Source organism: Oxyura jamaicensis, chromosome 9 (assembly GCF_011077185.1).
Source record: "Oxyura jamaicensis isolate SHBP4307 breed ruddy duck chromosome 9, BPBGC_Ojam_1.0, whole genome shotgun sequence".
NCBI lineage: Eukaryota > Metazoa > Chordata > Aves > Anseriformes > Anatidae > Oxyura > Oxyura jamaicensis.
Genome location: NC_048901.1, coordinates 12705910 through 12723949, shown reverse-complemented (window position 1 = coordinate 12723949; position 18040 = coordinate 12705910). Strand labels below are relative to the sequence as shown.

Below are 18040 nucleotides of genomic sequence, written 5' to 3'. Positions count from 1 at the left end.
TTACTATTCCTTCTTTCATTTCCCATTGTGAAGTCTTTGAATATTGGTGGCTCCAATATCTGACACAAGACAAAGCATTTCTTCATTACAAGACAAAGAATAGCTCATCAGCAAACCCCATGCCACGCTGAACACCTTCGCAAAATTGATCTGAGAGGCACAACAGATTGTGGCAATTAAAGAATCTCTCAAGCACTTCAAAACACAGATACCTCAGCTGTGTGTTTCATATTAATCCAAGCCTCCCTGAAGATAAAATTTGACAAGAGGGTCCTTCATTATGGTTCCATATTGCCTTCTTTTTAACAAAAAACATCTGAAGTGAATGAGAATTAGGATGCCATCTATTTAAATATTCACAATAAGATTTGCAGTATGTGTAATCACGATATAACTCACCAGGAGAAAAACCTATCAAATGAAAGGGGATAAGAGGAAATGAAATTTATAATGTGGGCACATTAAAGCACCATTCACTGTATTAAAATTGCAGAATTTTGTCTGCTGTGTGTACACTACAGAGGTGCTGAGATCAGACTTAAAAAGAAAAAAAAATTATTAAAATAAACAAACTGAAAAACCCACCATCTATCCAGTAATGAAAGAACAAAAAGGGGAGGGGGCATCTTTTTAATTACTACGATTAATCATGTTTATTACAGAAGGAATAAGGGACCAGCTAAGAACAGCCCTCAGTTGTGGCAGTAAATCCAAAAGCGTACGTGGTCTCTGCAGAGCTTACAGTCATAGACAAGACCAGGTAAAGCTCTGGGGAAGGTGACATAAAGCATAGCAGAGAACTTTATGGTGAAGGTAGATCTGAACACAATTTCCACAGGGCTTTTTGCCTGTTTTCCTAAAGAAATGGGCATGGAGAATTATCCTTTCTGTGTACCTTTGTTTGTGTTGGTGACCATGTCTCTGTGTCCCCCTCTAATAACAAGGGCAGGGGGGTGGGACTGATGAGGGAAAACATTTTGAGAGCTGACCTTTGCTGAAATTGGTGAGCAGGCTTTGATTTGGTGGTCAGTCATTCTCGACATCAGAGTAATCTGACTAGGTAGCAGTGCTCTGCCCCATAGCTTACGCAAGAGGAAAGAGAGAGAAAAAACATTGGTGTTCCTTGAGCCTTTCCAGCTGCCATCAATTTCCCACTGGATGTTTGCTCCTGCACTTGTAATCACAGAACAGGGCTGCGAGTTCTACATACTTGACAGTAAGAAGCATAGCTTTGTCTTTGAAGTTAAACTAAAGATAGACTTTGTCTTTTTAATGTATAATTAGTATCAGATGACCAAGCACACAGCAGGGGTTCTTGCTATACATCATGTTATGTTTCAGCAGCTAAGTATAGCTGTATTACCTCAAAAATACTTAAAAGATTGGGAAGAAACAACTCCCCCAGTTACAGTAGTCGAGGCAGTGGTTCTTTAGGGACTCTTACTTCCCTGTGGTTGCAGTCAGTACCAGCGTGCCTGGCTGCTGCCAGAGCAGCCAGCACTCAGGGCTCAGCACAGCAATGCCTGAGCTCCTTGGGATGGGAGAGATGTCAGTGTGCAGATGAGGCGTACTAGAAATGTAAATTCTTTATAATCTCCTTGTGCCATCTCTTCCTTGTTTTTCATGATTCATGGTTAGGAAAATGCCCAGGGCAAAATCAAGGCTCTGTAATGTGATTGCTCATGCATATTAATGAGCATACAAGTGGCTGGGAGTCTGCCTTTGTTTGCTTAGATCATCCTTTGTCATATCGAGTAATTGTGCCTTCCAGAGCTGCGTGTGAACACCTGAACGTTTGTGGGGTTGAACTTGGAGTAAGCAAGGTTGTTCCTGAGTTGGTATGTAACTGAGATGTGCCACAACTTGTTCTTCATTTCAGTGGTAGCTCAGCATCAGGAAAGAATGCTGATTTGAGTGCAGATTTTGTGGTCAGTTCTAAAATCCTGTAGTAGTGTTTTGTAAAATCCAGTTGTAGTGTTTTGTTTTAAACAAGCAGATTATTCATGTGTGTATTTACTGGTTCTTGCTACAGTTTCAGGGCATGATCACATGGGAGCAAAGCAGAGCATCAGCACAAAATGCCAGCACTTGATAGCAGTCACATCTCTTCCCTCACTCCGAGGAGGCTGGAATCAGCAGCGTGCCAGGCCTGGTGGAGCAGGCAGTATGCATAGGTTACTTTACAAGCAGAATATGGGCTCTTCTGGAGCCACCTTAATTGTCCCTCAGTAGCATGCCTGCCCTTGAAGATGTCCGAGTTTTCCAGGCCACATTTCTCACCTAGAGTGATGTATTGCTGATTAGCTCATCTAGGAGTTCCCAGATTGTGGGAAAACTTGCTCATGGTCAGTGGTGAGATCCCTGGAGGTTGGTTCCTCCTTGTTTCCATTGAGGAATATCCAGCAAGTGTTTATGACCTGAAAAACGGAATGGAGAAACTTCAGAAATCTCAGGGAAGAGACTTCAGTGAAAATTATTCTAACTGATCAGATGGGAACTTTGTCACTTGAAAACATTCTCAAATAACAAGTGCCAAGTTTAAAACAACAGTTTTATTTTTTTCAGAAATAAGTGTTGCATGTATGTACTGAAACTGCTGAAAAGAATTCTGCAGTAAGGTGCTCATAGCAAAAATCAAGAGCCCTGTTGTGAAATTTTCAATCCACTCCTTGGAAACAGCAGTTCCTTTGTACAGTTTGAATGAGATGGAGAGAGAGACTTTCAAAGCCACTTTACATCTCTGGTAAATGTGGGCCAGTTCCCAACCCTGAATTATAGGTATATACACTGCAGGCAGAATGTGGTTATCATTTTCCCCAGTGCACCACGAGAGCGCTTTTGATCTTTGTGATCAGATTATCTTGTTAGTGGTTTTTGAGAAAGTGAGAGGAGAAGATGATAGCCCATGAAGACTGATGCATTGACCTTTTTCCACTTGCTGTGCCTGCTCCTGAATAGAATTTAAACCCATGCTGAGAAAGGTAAAGCAACTTCTCCGATCTCCAGGAATGTTCCCAGTGATCTGCCAAGGCCGGTTGTTCATTTGCCTGTGCATTGCATTTTGACCTGGTTCCATAAACACAACTTACAGAAGCATGCTCTGGTGTGTCCCTGCCTTGCTTGCTGCTCCTTCTATATGTTTTTAACCCATTAGCCAATTTTAGCCAAATGTAACAGATTGCAAGTTCCGTGAGCAGAGGAGAGGGGCTCACTGGTACGAAGACTGTACTGTGAACTCAGTCGTTGTGAGACATCAGAGAGCCTTCGTGGGAAAGTCACCAGCGAAAAGGAAAGTCACAGGAAAAAAGGCTTCAGTGGCAGCTACTGCGTGCAGGCATCCCACTTTCTTCCCTTTTTAAATAAAAATGACTTAGCAAAAACATTCAGTCATATGTCCTCACATGTTGCCATGAAGCCATGGGAGCACAGCATCTGGAAAGAGAGTCTTTTATTGTCAGCTTCATGCAGCATGAACTGTGTTTGTCTGTTTCATTAAAGCACCCTGCTTTCCCAAATGAAACAGTCTGGGCTGGCCCTTCATGTGGAATAAATTGGAGCAGCTCCACTGAATTCAGTTTGCTGATTCATAGCAGCAGAGGCTCTGATCCTTTCTTCTGTGCATATGTGGCATCTTCTAAATAATACAGTACATTTAGAAATGCGATGGTGAGGATTTCAGAGAAGTCCAGTGGCACTGAGACTGTGTGATTGTTTTTCAAGTTAGGTTTGGGTTGCAGTGGTATTAAAACTAGTCAGTTTATGTGACCAAAAGTTTGTTATTTAGCTCCCAGCATCAGTACACCTTAACTGAATGACAGACATTGGTACCCATGTTCTTACCATGTTTTCCATTTTTTATTTCGTATTGTATTTTAATGCTCAGTTGCTGGGATTTAGTATGGAGGAAATGCGCTGCTTCTGTCATGTTTTAACATGAAACATCAAATTCAAAGCCTGGGTCCATTGAATAATGAGAGACTGATTGTTCACAAGTCTTTCCAGTGAAATGTCAAACTTCTCATACTATGAAAATGATCTTCAGCAACACAGAGCTTGAAAGCAGATAATAATCCAAGAACATGAAACAGAGCTAACATGCACTGGAGCATGTCATGAAAATTCCTGCAAGGAAAAAAAAAAATAATTTCTGTCTGACTACAAAGCAAGAAGAAAGGTTTGTTCTGTGCCTTAAATGATTTAGAGAGGCCGCTGTTTACTCACGTAGCCCATTAAAACATGCAGCTTGTCAGAAGGGTGCCATTCAAGGACTGATGAAGTGCAACCAGCCTCCTGGTGCAGGCACTTCTCATTTTGTACTTCCCAAGCCTGATCAGACAGAAGTTTCTTCATTATTATTAGACATCTAAAACCTGATGGCTCAGAGCTCCTAGTTAAACGGCACATTGTAAACCACTCTAAGCACCAGCAATAATTAATACATTTTTTGGAGCCACGTTTTTACTTCAGGTGCAGCTAAGAGGCTTCATTCTTAGCCTAGAGGAAAGAATGGACGTAACTCGGTAGGTGGACATAATTTGCCCATACAGAAATCAGACAAGCAAGGAAATAACACTCCTTATGGCTAATAGGAGTGGTTCCGGTTTGTGATTTTGGTTTTACAAATCAATTTTCTAATATTAGAAACTAGCAGAGCGTAGAGACACAGGATGGAAGCCTGGAGGAGACCTCCTGAAATATTGCATGCAGCTCATTGACATCACAGGGAACATCACTCACACACGGATTTATTCAGCCAGGTCTCGCAAATACTTGAGGATTTTTGTCCCCATCTTTCTCTTGGTAGGCTGCTCCCAAAACTTCCAGCTGTGATAGTTAAAAAGCTTGTTTCTCCTCTTTTTATTTCTATGCTAGATATATTCTCAGAGATCTCTGCACATTTAAGGGGAAGACTAAATATATTTATAGACAATATTCATATTCTCCCAGTCAGCCACTCAGAGAAGTCTCTCTATTTTTTCTGGTCATTTATTTTGTCCTTCTCTAAAGTTGACCCACTTGATTTTATTTTATTTTTTTTCCAAAAGTGGAGAAGTAGCGGCAGAAGCAGCAGAGAACAGGCCTATTTGTGAGAGCACAGGAGATGACACTAGCTAGATCTGGCCCGGTGCCTTAGTATCTCAGCACTGCAGAGACACGGTGTGTTCATCTCCCAGCTGCCTGCCCTTGTAGAGAATCACACATTCTGGTCTAGTGCATTATTAGGATTATTGTAAAAAATCAGCGCAGCTCCCACTGGTGGTATCACTGTCATCCAACTAATATGTGCATGCACGCTGTGCTCCACAGCTGTGTCTAGAGATGTTGTGGCCCATGATTCTCTTGCAAGGGGCCACAGTGCAAGAACTACTTTGCAACGCTGGCATTCTGAATACCTTGGCATTCTTAGCAGCCCTCTGCCTCTGAAGCTCTTGGGTCAAACAGCCCCTCTCCCACAAATGAGCTGTTCTGAAGGATCAAAGAATTTCCTATATGCAACTCCTGCATACTCTTCAGCAAGAATTGCAATGTTTATCTTACATTTTTATTACAATTGTTTACCTTTCTTTTTTCTTTTCCTTTTTTTTTTAATTGAACAAGATGCGAGAAGTCTTAATATAACACAACAGGTTGTTAGCCATATGCTCTATTTTCAGACTACACATACTGCAATTTAAAAGCAAATTTTATTTTTGGAAAAGACTACACTAACTGTCTAAAGTTGAAATTCATGCCCGTGGCAGGGAATAACCCAAGGTATTTGTATCAGTCACACCAGGCATCAGGTGAGCAGGATCTTCTTTGTCATATCACATGATACCAAGAAGTTACAGCCCAACACTAAGATAAAACATCAGGAAGGGATGTCTGCTTACTCCCTTGACCCGTCTGTCTTAGTAAATTCAAATCAAATTGTATGACTTCTCTTTAAACAGCTGCTGTGCTTGTTTAAAACATTAACTAGAGTAAGTCTTCTTTTATTTTCACTCAATTTATGTAATTCACAATCAATGCCTCTGGGGTAATAATTTAACCAAACTGATGTTATAAAGCTTTTGTTAAAAACTTTAAGATTCAGTGGGTGCACATTCTTGTTGCTTCTTCGCATAGTAATCAGTAAATATAAGGACATACATAGCTTGCATACTTCAGTTCAGTGCATACTGAACTGATCACGGTGCTAGCACTCTGCAGAAGTACACTCACCTTTAGAAAGCAGCTAGAAGACATAACCCATAAATATCTAAAATAGAAGCACTAACACTGCAGTATAAGAAGGTGAACCTGTAAAAGCTATCTTCCATTTCTGATGAAATACTTCTATTACATTTGTAATCAACTGAAAGAGAAATAACTGCTTTTAGCTTCTCTGCTGTGGAGTGTGAATCTGCAATCTTCTACATGGGAAGTCAGTGAGAAGAAGCTGGATAAGAGGAAGGACACAGATGGGGAATGAAAAGTATTCAAAGATAAATGGAAGTATGGATTCTAAAGTGTCTTACAGTGTCTAGTGTGTCACCTGGCAATAAAAATATGAGGAAGAGGGTAAAGAGTCAATCTGCATAAACCAGGAGAACAAAAGGTAATCACAAGGAAAGACTTATGCAAATATAAAGCCTCAAGGACAGAGGACTGGAAAGAGTGTGTAGAGAAGTCATGTCTGTAAAATATGTTAGAAAATGTGAAAATAAAGAGGAATGGTTGCAATAGGCTTTCTCAGAAATGATAAGAAGGTATATGCATTGTAGGGTTATAGGTGCTCTTTCAGAAAGGGGGGGGAGGGGGCAAAGCAAATAAAAGCATCAACTGCATAAGTTACTTGGCTTGAAAAAGGTGGTTTAAGACAAAAAGCAAGTCCCGACCTTCCCAAAAGATGGACAGCTAGTTCTGAAGGTACTTAGAAACACAGTAGGAAAGCTGGTGAAATAATTAAAATATTTAGTAGGAAAGAATTCTAGAATGAGGCAGAAACCAGAAACTTGTCAAATTTATCATAAGGCTGGTTTCCTGGGGAGCTGCAACGTAAGAAACAAAGGTGTTCAAGGAGAGGTTGGACGTGGTGCTTAGGGACATGGTTTGGTGGGTGACATTGGTGGTAGGGGGATTTTGGACCAGACAATCTTGAAGGTCTTTTCCAACCTTAATGATTCTGTGATTCTAAATAGAGAGGAGAGGTCTGTGGCTTAGGGACAGACCTGATGTTCAGTCTACGCATGGGCCATTTGATGTGTGGAAGCACTTCCAGGTAACATGAGAAGGTTGATAGCAGAACAAAAGAAGGGTAAAAAAAAAAAAAAAAAAAAAAAAAAAAAAAGGACAAAGGACTTGCAGAATGCTATGTGTAGGTAGAGTGGAGATACTCTGGGGCAGAGGGGGTAAGGGTGCTGTAGGTCCCCATTTTGTGGGCATGCCTAGTTTGAGACTTGCACTTTGCATGTTTCCGTGTGCTTCAACAGAGCCTTCCCTGTCGGTTTATATGTATACCAGGAGCATTGAGAGAGACGAGATAGAAATCTAGCGTAAATAAATGCAAGCTCCTTAGAGGAAAGGGAAAAACATAAAACAAAGGAATCTACCAGTACTGGTCCAATTCCCAGGCTGGAAAAGGTCTGGTCAGGAGAGACACTAATATAATTCAAAAACCATTGTAAGTTCTTAACCACATTGCATAAATTATGCATAGCTGTTGAATTAAATTGTTCTAATATTGTAGAAGTAACTTGTAAAGCAAGATGTATGATGCAAAGGTTATTGTAAGGATCTGAATAAATCCAGCAGGAGGACACCTTTGGTGATGTCAGTTGCTCCAGAAGGTTAGCTGCCTGTCTTTGACAGCTAAAAAAAGGATTCAAGAGTTGAGTGGTGCTACCTCACTGAATTGTACTGCTCTCGGAAGAAGCTAGAAGGGATAATGCAGTGGGCCTTCTGGATTTCTCTGAAATGCAGACAAGGGAAGAAAAAACAAAATGTCTGACAAGATTGAAGACAAATAAGTTCATTTATGCTGCAATATATGAGCTAGATAAATGTAAAAGAAGATACAAAAACAACCACCAAATGCTTTTAAAAGGATCTAAGAGCATATGTGGAGGAAAATTAACCAAAAATGTTATCTCAAAGGAGAAGACCCTCTTGGAATAAGCGATATGGCATTTATGTCTAAAATTTGTTATGTTGCTATTGTTTTGTGAAATGACAGAACATCTGCTCAGTCACAAGACACCAGTAAAATGCAGCTTTATGCCTAAAGCAGTATGTCAGTCCCTAACAAAAAATATATATAATAGATGAAAAACAAAGGAGCATTGTCTTTTTCAGTTGTAGTCATTTCTGACCTAATAATGGTTTAGAAAGGATTTTTAGTTTTATTTTTGAAAAAAAAAAAAAAAAAAGTGAATGGAAGGATTGAGTCATTTATTTATGACTCTTCAAGATTAGGCTTTGTGCATTATTTGGGCAGAAGCTGGCAAAATGCTTTGTCTCTGCAAATTGTTTTTATGTCACTGAAGTATTTTTTAGAAGACAGCTATTTGCAACTATCTTGAAAAAAGATCAAGCTTATCTTACAATTTCCAAATTCGTTATATAGTAAGTCATTTTTTCATCTCTGGAAACAGCAGCAAGTCCTGATCCATGTGCTCACATGAGAAGTGGACGGAAGTTAGATTTCACCTCAAAGCTGACTTTTCAGAGAGGAAAAGCATCCAAACTGAAATCGGTCGTACAGGAAATTCATTAACAAATTCCTCAGGAAACAATTATTATATGGAATTTGTCTCTGAATATTCCAAGCACACAACTTTTAAGTGGCTTCATTCAAAAAATGCTTTCTCTTATATTTTCATTGCTGTGTTCGCTGACCTGAAAAGCTTAAAACTGTGGTGCAAAATATAATTTCAAAACCTATTTTCTGCTGAAATTGGTATTATCTTACAGCTTAGAGCAGTCCCTTCAGATACATGTGCATATATGATCTCTCAGAAAATAGACTCATCAATGAAATTGATTAAAATTGACAGTTTTATCAAACAGTTCTCACAGAGCTAAAGAGCTATTATTTAATTAATGTGTGGAAGTATTCACCTGGAACGTACCTTCAGGAAAAAGCATGAGCACAAATTTATGTTCTAACACATCTGTGCTCAAAGATCCAGAACGAGAATTAGGATTAGGCTCATATTAGGAAGCTCAGGGGTTGCATGGCACGTAATCTTTGATGCCTCTGAAGTCCTCTTTGGGTGACCAGGGCTTTGTGTGCTGCTTCATCAAGGATTAACGGGGGAGGAAGACAGCAACCATGCTGATATCATTTCTTTCTTCTCCATAAAACCGATGTCAGCAGCATGTTGGTGTTTTTTAACATAATTTAAGGTTGGAACCCTTGCTGGAATCAGTAAAATGCATCAGCATAGTCATCTGTGTCTGACTCAGAGCAGAACAGTAATATGGGATTTTTACCCTTCAGCTGAATCAAAAACAGATACTAAAGCCTTTCCACAGAAAGACTGTAGAGTTTCTCAAAAACCCTTTAGAGGGTTATGAAGCTGATCCAAAGCCTGCTGCAGCTGGGAAAATTCCTGATTTGAGTCATTTTTCAGTTTCTGAGCTATTTACATAAGCTTTTCATGAGTAAGAAGTATCGCCTTTCAGATGAGGCAAAAACTTGATGACTTAAATTTCAAACTGTTAAGATTCCAGTATCTCTTGGAATCACAAGCAGCAAACATCTTCTGCTTTTTGAAGGTAAAGACACAAACTCCAATGCCCGACCTGAAATCCACTGCAATTACTGAACTAATGTGTCAATCCTCAGTGTCAGAACAGGGCAATCCCAGGCTGGACCTGCTGTGCAGAGCTGCCAGGTATGGCTGGAGTGCACCATGCATCAGCAGCTGGAGTACAGGCTGGCAAAATTAGGCTTGTTTAAGAGTAGTTGTTAATAATATAAATGCCAATACTGACTCCAGTCTCTGAGCTCTGCCTTTCAGCATGGGGAAAGGACTTGTTTGCTCTCCAGTGCTCTGGGGGGAGTCCAGAAGTTCTGGGGTTGGTGCCTGCAGCCAGGAGAATTGTTCAGGCGTTTGGGCAGGTCATGGCAGTCTCTGAAGAGGCCTCGAACGCTGCAGTGAAAAATTAGGGGCATGCCCTGCCTACACACACCTTCTGGACCTACCAGAGCTTTAAAAATATAAAGGATGTTTTTCTGTTGTGACACTTCTTCTAAAGCTCCAGCACCCTGTACCATCCTGATGCACTGTGCTATTTCAGTGCAGTCTCAGGCCTTTGAGAAAGGTGTCTGTGATTCTTTGAAAAGGAGAAGGAGAAATACTAGCGTACGCTTTGATATTGCACTAAAACAGCTCTCACTGAAGTCATGTGGCAGAGTCTGAGGGATGAGCATTCCTAAATGCAGTGGCACTACTTCATCTCCTGGAATGAGTTTAATTGCAGATAAAGCAGTATGTGTGCACAGAGCTGGGCTCTGGTTCATTGCTCTTGGTGAATGGTAGCCAAAGGTCAAAAAGTTGAAAAATGGTATACAAGGGGAAGAAGGTAGGTAGGTTGCACCTGAGCTTGAACTAAGTTGTAATGTTGAGCTTCCCCGAAAGGGTTCTGTGTAACAGCGCGCCTCTGTACTGGCCAGCCTAGAAAGAGCAGGGTAAACTTTGAGTAATATGGCCAGGAGATGCAGATCTGGACTAGGTTTAATCTCTTTTTGTCGTGAAGGCCTTAAGAACCCAGAACCCAGTAAAACTGCAGTGCACCATGTTGCAAAGCTAACTGCTTTCTTGGTCTTTTTCCAAGAGTGGTGCACATTTGGTTTGAGTATTTACTTGTTTTGAGCAGGAGTCAGGATTGAGCCATGAACACTGAATGAAATCAAATTTTCAAAAAGAATGATTGCTTTAACAGGCAATAAACATTTCTGCTTTGACTGGCAAACAATCATTAAAAGCCTTTATTAAATTTTGCATCCGTTCTGTTCACCACTTAGCCATTTCTTTTCATTCTGAGACATTATAACTAAGAATGAATGAGTCTTCTCTAATATGGTCAGGACACAATAAATCTATGAAAGAACTGAGTTATCTTTCTCCCTCATAGGCAAATTTTTCCAATTGTTTAACAAAATGTTGTTTTGTATTGCCATGACATCAGCCTTCATGCCTTAGAATACCAAGGCTCAACATTGGGCAACTTGTTTTTAACAAACAGGCGGTAACAATTAGACAGTGTCTGATGCTCTTCCCCACTAGAGTCCATACCCTCTCCTCCCACTTACAGATCTTGCCACTGCAGTGCGAAGTCATTTGTGTTTTCAGAATGAGCAAACAGATCCTTGCAGTGAAAGGGTGGAAAAATTCCGGAGTTCTGCCATATAGGAGTTGGCGTCCGGTGCTCCACAGAACAGGGTCTCTGCTGCACTGATCCAAGCCTTCATCAGCCCCGGCGAAGAGGATGGCAGCTCGCAGTGTCAGAAGGAGGAGGAGGCTACCACAAAAAGCTTCCCACTGCAGAGGAATTGCTGCATTTGTTGTCATCTGTTCAACCCAGTTAACACGGCTGTATTAGCCCTGTGCTCCAGTTCCTCCCCCAGCTCCCAGCTCACCTCCTTTTTAGTGTGAAAACTGCTTGAATCTTCAAAGCTACATTTCAAAGTACATTTCACTCAGCACCAAGGATAATCACAGTCCTCCAGGCTAAAGCAGATCACAAAGCCTGAAATGAATCTGCGATCCTTTGGGGGGAAGATCCGTGTGGTGGAGGCTATTGGACGGCTCCAGAATGTGACCAACTTTGAGAAGCGTTACAAACTCTTTCCATTTGGTAAAATATTTTCATGTAACTGAATAACAGGTTTTAATCATACCTCGTCATACTGTATGGGCAGAGCTAATGCAAACAAGGTTTTGGTAACTCTGAGAAGGAGACAAACAAGCTGCTGCTGTTTAAAACAGTGTTCATATACTTTGGAGGTTGAGTTTCAGCCAAGTGAAGGGAGTGATCCAAAATACTGGAATGGATCTTTTAGTCACTTGAAATCAAAGCCAACATCCCCAGTGTAAATCTCAGCAAGACGGAGAAAAGAAATTGGTAATTGCTCACAAAACGAGAGAAGGATGCATGGGGAATGGAAACTTGATAGTAGTGGTGGTGGCTTAGCCAGGTTGTGAAATAGCCCGGTCCAAGTTAGGGCATTCCCCTGTCGCTGAGCTGTAGGGAAAGCCTAGCTCTTGGGGTTGTTCTCTGCAGAAGCTGCTCCATCTTCTCTACTGCCACAAGCACAGGCTGCTTTCCACCAAGGAATGTGAAGCACCTTGGTTCTGGCTTTTGCATCAGCAAATGCTGAAGTGTGGTACAAAAAGGGCAGAGTGCCAGCAGGAGAGGTCCCACATAGCTCAGCAAATACCCCCTCCTCTCAGGGGTGGGGGACAGGTTCAAGGCATCCTCTGAATCGTCCTTCCTTGACTAACACCATATAATAAAAGGTATTAGACTAAGCCAGTCAATTCATTTCTTCCCAAGTAGTGCTGGTGTTGCTGTTCCCTGGGTAGGTTGGATGTAGATTGGCTGTAAATGGAATAGTATTTTTCCTGTTTCAGAACTACCAGTGAAATGAAAAATCCTTTTGTTCCCACAGAACTAAGAATAGGCAACTGTTTGTAGTGACCGAGAGAGAGAGAATATCCAAAGATCAAAAAGATGAGTTTGGGGAGTAAATACATCGTTGTAGTAAGTGTGACCCAGTATGATACATTCAGATTTATAGCTTTTTTCTTCTGTAGTCTGTTCAAAACATAGATTTCAAGTGAAATTTAATGAACAACGTACCAGTTCATACAGGCATCTTCAATGAGAGCACCTTAAAAATCGTATCCAGGGGCCAAGGTTTCCAGCTGACCAAACCCACAACGAAAAGTAGCAAATACGGTAGCCAGGTTATTCTGTGGTCTTGAATTGTAAAAAAGTACTCAGACGTGGCAGATGGTAACACCATTAACCAGTGGTCTCCAGACTGTGGCCTACACGTCCAGCCCTCCCTGTGATGATACTGGATGATACGGTGTTTTCAATGAAAAGTTTGAAGTTAAGTGTTGCTGGTCATCTGTGGTGGAGAAACTTTGATGGTATAGTCTTTAGCTCCAGAATGCAAGGATGTCACTGCTAGAAATAACCTCCAACCTGAGGAGCGGTTCTGGAGACTATGTGAAAGTGCTTGTTGCTTTATAAACCCAGCTTGGTCAACAGAGATAGGAGCTGTGGAAATATTCTGACCGTTGCTGGTTTTCTGCTTTTTCCATTTTAGCTGGATGCTGAGAAGGCAAAATTAAAACTGGAAAGATGGGCTTCCCGGGATGCTGGCAGTGGGGGTGGAAGAAGTGAAGAAATGGAGTCAAGTGGGGACTGCGATGATGAGGATGGCTGTCAAGGATCCGGTGACAGGATTCACACAGCAGGTAAATACTCTTTCTATAGACACATACAGAGCTTAGAAATTCATGAATGTCACAGTTAGGTGGACAAAGCTAAGACTTGCACTGCTTGAATTACTGTCAAAATCCTGCTGAATTCAAAGGATTCGAATCTTAATCTGTGAAGAGCTGCAGTTAAAATAGAACACTACAGACAGTAACCCAACATAATTTAACACTTGGCATTGCAGATAAAAGACTTAAATTTAGAGTGAATAATAATCTGCAAGAAAATCTAGATCACAGAAATACTGGAAGAGTTTTCCTAGATAATGCAGACTCTTCAAATAAATAGAAAATTAATATCCTTATAGACTTTTTAAAGTGTTAACATAAATATTTATCAGTTGCATAATGATACTAAAGGATGCTTCAGAGTTTTGCTGAAGGTACATATTCTTGAAAAAATACCCAATGTCTTGTTTTTCGTAAAAGTGGGTTGCTGGATAAAGATAATCCTGATACAATATTTCTTAATAGTCCCAGATATGCATTCTGCAGTATTTATTCATGTAATTACTTGACTGATATGTCATCAAGCGTGGAATCATCATTGGAATCTAACTTAACTTCCACCAAAATACTGGCAGTTTAATAGGTAGTTAAGTCCTTACTGTAATGAAACGCATTAGCGCACATTAAGATGGGATGGAACTCAGCTAAGTTTTAAACTGCTGCTGCATTCAGTAGAGGTGACCATGTGCCTCTTTCTTGTCCTTTACCACTACATTGAGAGTCAGAAAAGGTATCCCATATTCAGATAGGGACTTCAGGACTTTGGTTGTTTGTATTATGAATATTTCTTCAGGAAAACCGAGCTTAAACATGTATTTTGAAATATCTGCAAAGCTTTAATTTTAGTTTGCTATCAGATCACAAATACCTGCAATGTGATTTGTGTTGTTGATCTGTATAATCAAGATTCATGATGTCTTACCACACAGGGACAGTATTTAAAAAAAAAAAAAAAAAGTAATTGTGACTAACAGATAAAGTTGAGATTTTCACCATCTACTCACCCATGATTTTGAACAGAAGAACTTTGATACAATGTTATTTTATAACTATTTGCTTAGCATTTTTTCATTGTTTGTTATATTATATGTGTAAGCAATTAAAAGGCCACTAGATCTTTTGGGCCCTGGAGATTTGTGAGTGAAAATACTATAAGTAATATGCTTTCCGCACTACATGGTATAATACAAACAAAAGCCAGGTGCTAACTACTCCTCAGTGAACAATTAAACTATTCATATAGTGTTTTGGGAGGATGTGTATGCATGTTTACACACACAATGGCAGATTGCAGATGTTCAAAAATCAAAATTTGAAAACTTTCAAGACTGGACTTACAGCTGGCTTTAGGAATGGCAAATATAGGACCTGCATAATATCTTTTTTGTTTCCTTTTTTTCAGTCCATTTAAATAAAATATTCTATGCTGATATCACCCTGGATTTAGAAGAATTATATGACTAGCTGTTTCAGAGTTAGCAGGGTTTATATCCAATTTAAAAAGTAATTACAATTAATTTTAGAAAATGGTATTGATTCATAATAGTAAAAATAAGTATTTTATCATGTGACGGTAGTACTGCTGTTTCATAATTAGCTTTAAAATATTGTACTGTATACAAGCCACTAGCAGTAAATATGTTTGGCATATCTGGATACAATTAAGAGATAAAATGGAATAATCTCATTATAGAGATTCTTTGCTCTAATAGAATGTTAAAGAAATAAACATCTCATTAGTTGTATTTCCTCTTGCTGCATGTCTGTAAGATGGTGTTTCTAACTGTACAGCCTGTGAATGTGTTTTACTTCCTAAACTTAAAACATGACAATTTCAAACTTGACCGTTATTTTGTGGAAGTGGAACGTGACAGCATTGACTATTCCTTGCCCGCTTGAAGTGCACAGTAAATAGAGACATCAGTTGAAGCTAAAGCTAAATCAGAAATAAAACCTTGATTTGAAACTACATAAAATCAGTGGGAATATTCTTACTGGCTATAGCAGGTTTGGATGAGACGTAAATGGTAGCTGTAGAGTGCCACCGATTTCATCAGCGGATGTTGTAGCTTGCAGTCACAAAACAAAAGCAATAAGAAAGGAATAAAAACCCTCTCAAAACGTAGGCTTTTTGGCAGAGCAGTCATGTATTTAACAACAGGTTCATGGAAAAGAGAAAAGAAAGAAAATGATTTAAATATCAACCTCTAAAACACTCAATTTAGAATCTAGTAAAAATACACTGCCTCTGTCATTTATTTGAAACCTATATGAAAATGAGATTTACAATTTATGTGTTCAGAGTCCTGCTTTGAGCATTTCAAAGGATTTGGAATGGTTTTAAATGTTTTCTGAAAACATATTGAACACTTACTCCTTTCCACCTTCCAAAAAAAATTAACCTTTTCTTTGACAGTTGCTAGGAGCTTTACCAATATCCAGGCTGCTATCTTCAAAACATTTCAGTTCAGAACTGTTAAAAGCCGGCGCCCCCCCCCCCCCCCCAACGGGGTACATTCCCATCTCCCCAGTTATTTTTTTCTGAATTGCTGACAGAGAGTCTGCCTTGTAGGTTTTAGATTTCACCGTGTAGCAGAGGTAGCCGAGAAAGAAGTGGTTCTGTGCTTGTACATTTCAGCCAGGCTCTTGGCAAGTATCTCCCCCCTCTTTTTGGTGGGGTGGGGTGTTTGCTGTCTCTGTATTTCAGCTCATCTTGCAATGGATATTAAAATCCTGTCCTTTTGGTTTGCCACCTAGCCTTCGAGAATTGTTTCTGCGTATCAGTCTGCATTTTATGTCTTCAGATCTTACTTACCTACTATTACTTACTGCTTTTTGTTTGCTTCTTTTACAAGTCTTTCCTAGACAAATTCATTGTTATAAAAAAAAAAAAAAAAAAAAAAAACACTCTTGTAATCCTAATGTGCTTAATTATCTATTCTATATCACATGTGTTTATCCAAATGATTTTATACAAAGACAGAAAGAAACCAGCTGTCTTGGGACATTTTGCATGGTAGAAGGTGTTTTAGCATGTCATATTCTTTCAGGCCTTACCAATTACCACAACTATCCCTTCTTGGGAAAAGCTGTGGAAACAGCAGTGTTTCTCAAGCAGATTCTTGTGTTTTTTGTTGGCAAGTACCAACTTTTTAATGACAACATCTGTTAATCATCTTTGAACAAAGCTTTGCTAGGAGAGATTTAAGAAGAGGAAATAAGCCATATAAATCTCGAACACGGATGGGGAAGTTGCTCTGGAAGTTGGACTGCTTCAGTACTGCAGGTTTCTAGGCAGAAGTGCAAAGCAGTATCTCAGTCTGAATTAGCAGTGTGTGATCATGTAAGTGCAGTCCTATGTGAACTTCATCACAAAAGGAGTCACAGAATGATGTAAGGCTTATTCTTAAACCCTTACTGGACATTGAAGGGTGCTTGGTGGTGTGAAGAGCAAGGATGGCTCAGCGCCCTGCTGGAGCAAGCCATTGGAGTGTTTACTAGGAGAGGGATTAGCATCCTGCAGTTTATGAAAAGGTGGAACAGAGACACATTCACATTGTATCCTGCCTCTCGTCTGTTTAGAGGAAAGGAAAAGAAATGCTTTGGTCTGTTCAGTGAAAAGTGGGAAGGAAGCTAGTGCAGGGGATTTCCCATTCCCAGCTGTGCTGCACAGCTGTGCGTTGTCATGAGACCCGATCCAGGCAGTGACTACCAACAATAGACCTCTGTTCAGGGAAATTGTCAGGTGATTTTCCATGAGACAAAGTTTGGAAGAAATGGTTAGACCACAGGCAGGGATGTGGTTTAGCACGAGCCCAAAGTCACCTTTAATAGAGCTCCGGGTGTTGTGAAAGTTGCAGAGTGTTATGTCAAAGAAAGCTTGTGCTGAAACTGCTTCTTGGCATGGCTGCATATGCATACCTGTCTGCAGACAGGGAGGACACAGGGATCATGAGGCTTGCTCAGCTAGCATGTACTTTAGGTGATGCTGTTTGTTTCACATGTCTGGTAAGACAGAAATTAATCCAAGCTTCATTCTAGAGAAGCCTGAAATAATGTTGTGGAAAGTCACGGGAGATTTAGCAAGTGTGGGACTACAGCTGCCCTCATGCTGGCAAGGCAGACAGACAGCACAGGTTAAGGAGGATGTCTGTTTTAGTTTGTCCTTGGGTCCATTCTCCATTGAACAGAATAAGAAAAGCCAGAAGTCTGATATGCACAAATTGCAGTCTTAGCATCAAATTCACCCTTCTCCCTCCATGGGTATCATCCATCTCTGGGGAAAAAAAAAAAAAAAAAAAAAAACTCAGCTCTCAGAGGGGCATATGTTAAATACACGCCTTGTGAAATGCCTTGAAGTTTCAGATCTTTGGGAAACAGAGGCAGGGATTTACCTTTCTCCTGGCCGGCTATGTGCTCCACACAGAGATGAGCTTTTTGTGTGTTCCCATCCTAAAGCAATGAGTTTCCAGGAAATAACGAGAAGTGCCTGACCAGCAGTGACCATTAGGCACCGCAGATTTTCAACAATCCTCTAAAAACATACCTGTCAG

The 18040-nt window shown here is 40.2% G+C and overlaps 1 protein-coding gene across 7 annotated transcripts in view; it reads left to right on the top strand.

Moving 5' to 3' along the window:
- Positions 1–18040, top strand: part of LOC118171631 (glypican-5-like) — a 411554-nt gene that overhangs the window by 301988 nt on the left and 91526 nt on the right. For all 7 annotated transcript variants that reach the window (XM_035334914.1, XM_035334910.1, XM_035334915.1 and 4 more), the window contains one exon: positions 13307–13457. In XM_035334914.1, coding sequence (XP_035190805.1) covers positions 13307–13457 — 151 coding nt within the window. The remainder of the gene's footprint in view (positions 1–13306; positions 13458–18040) is intronic.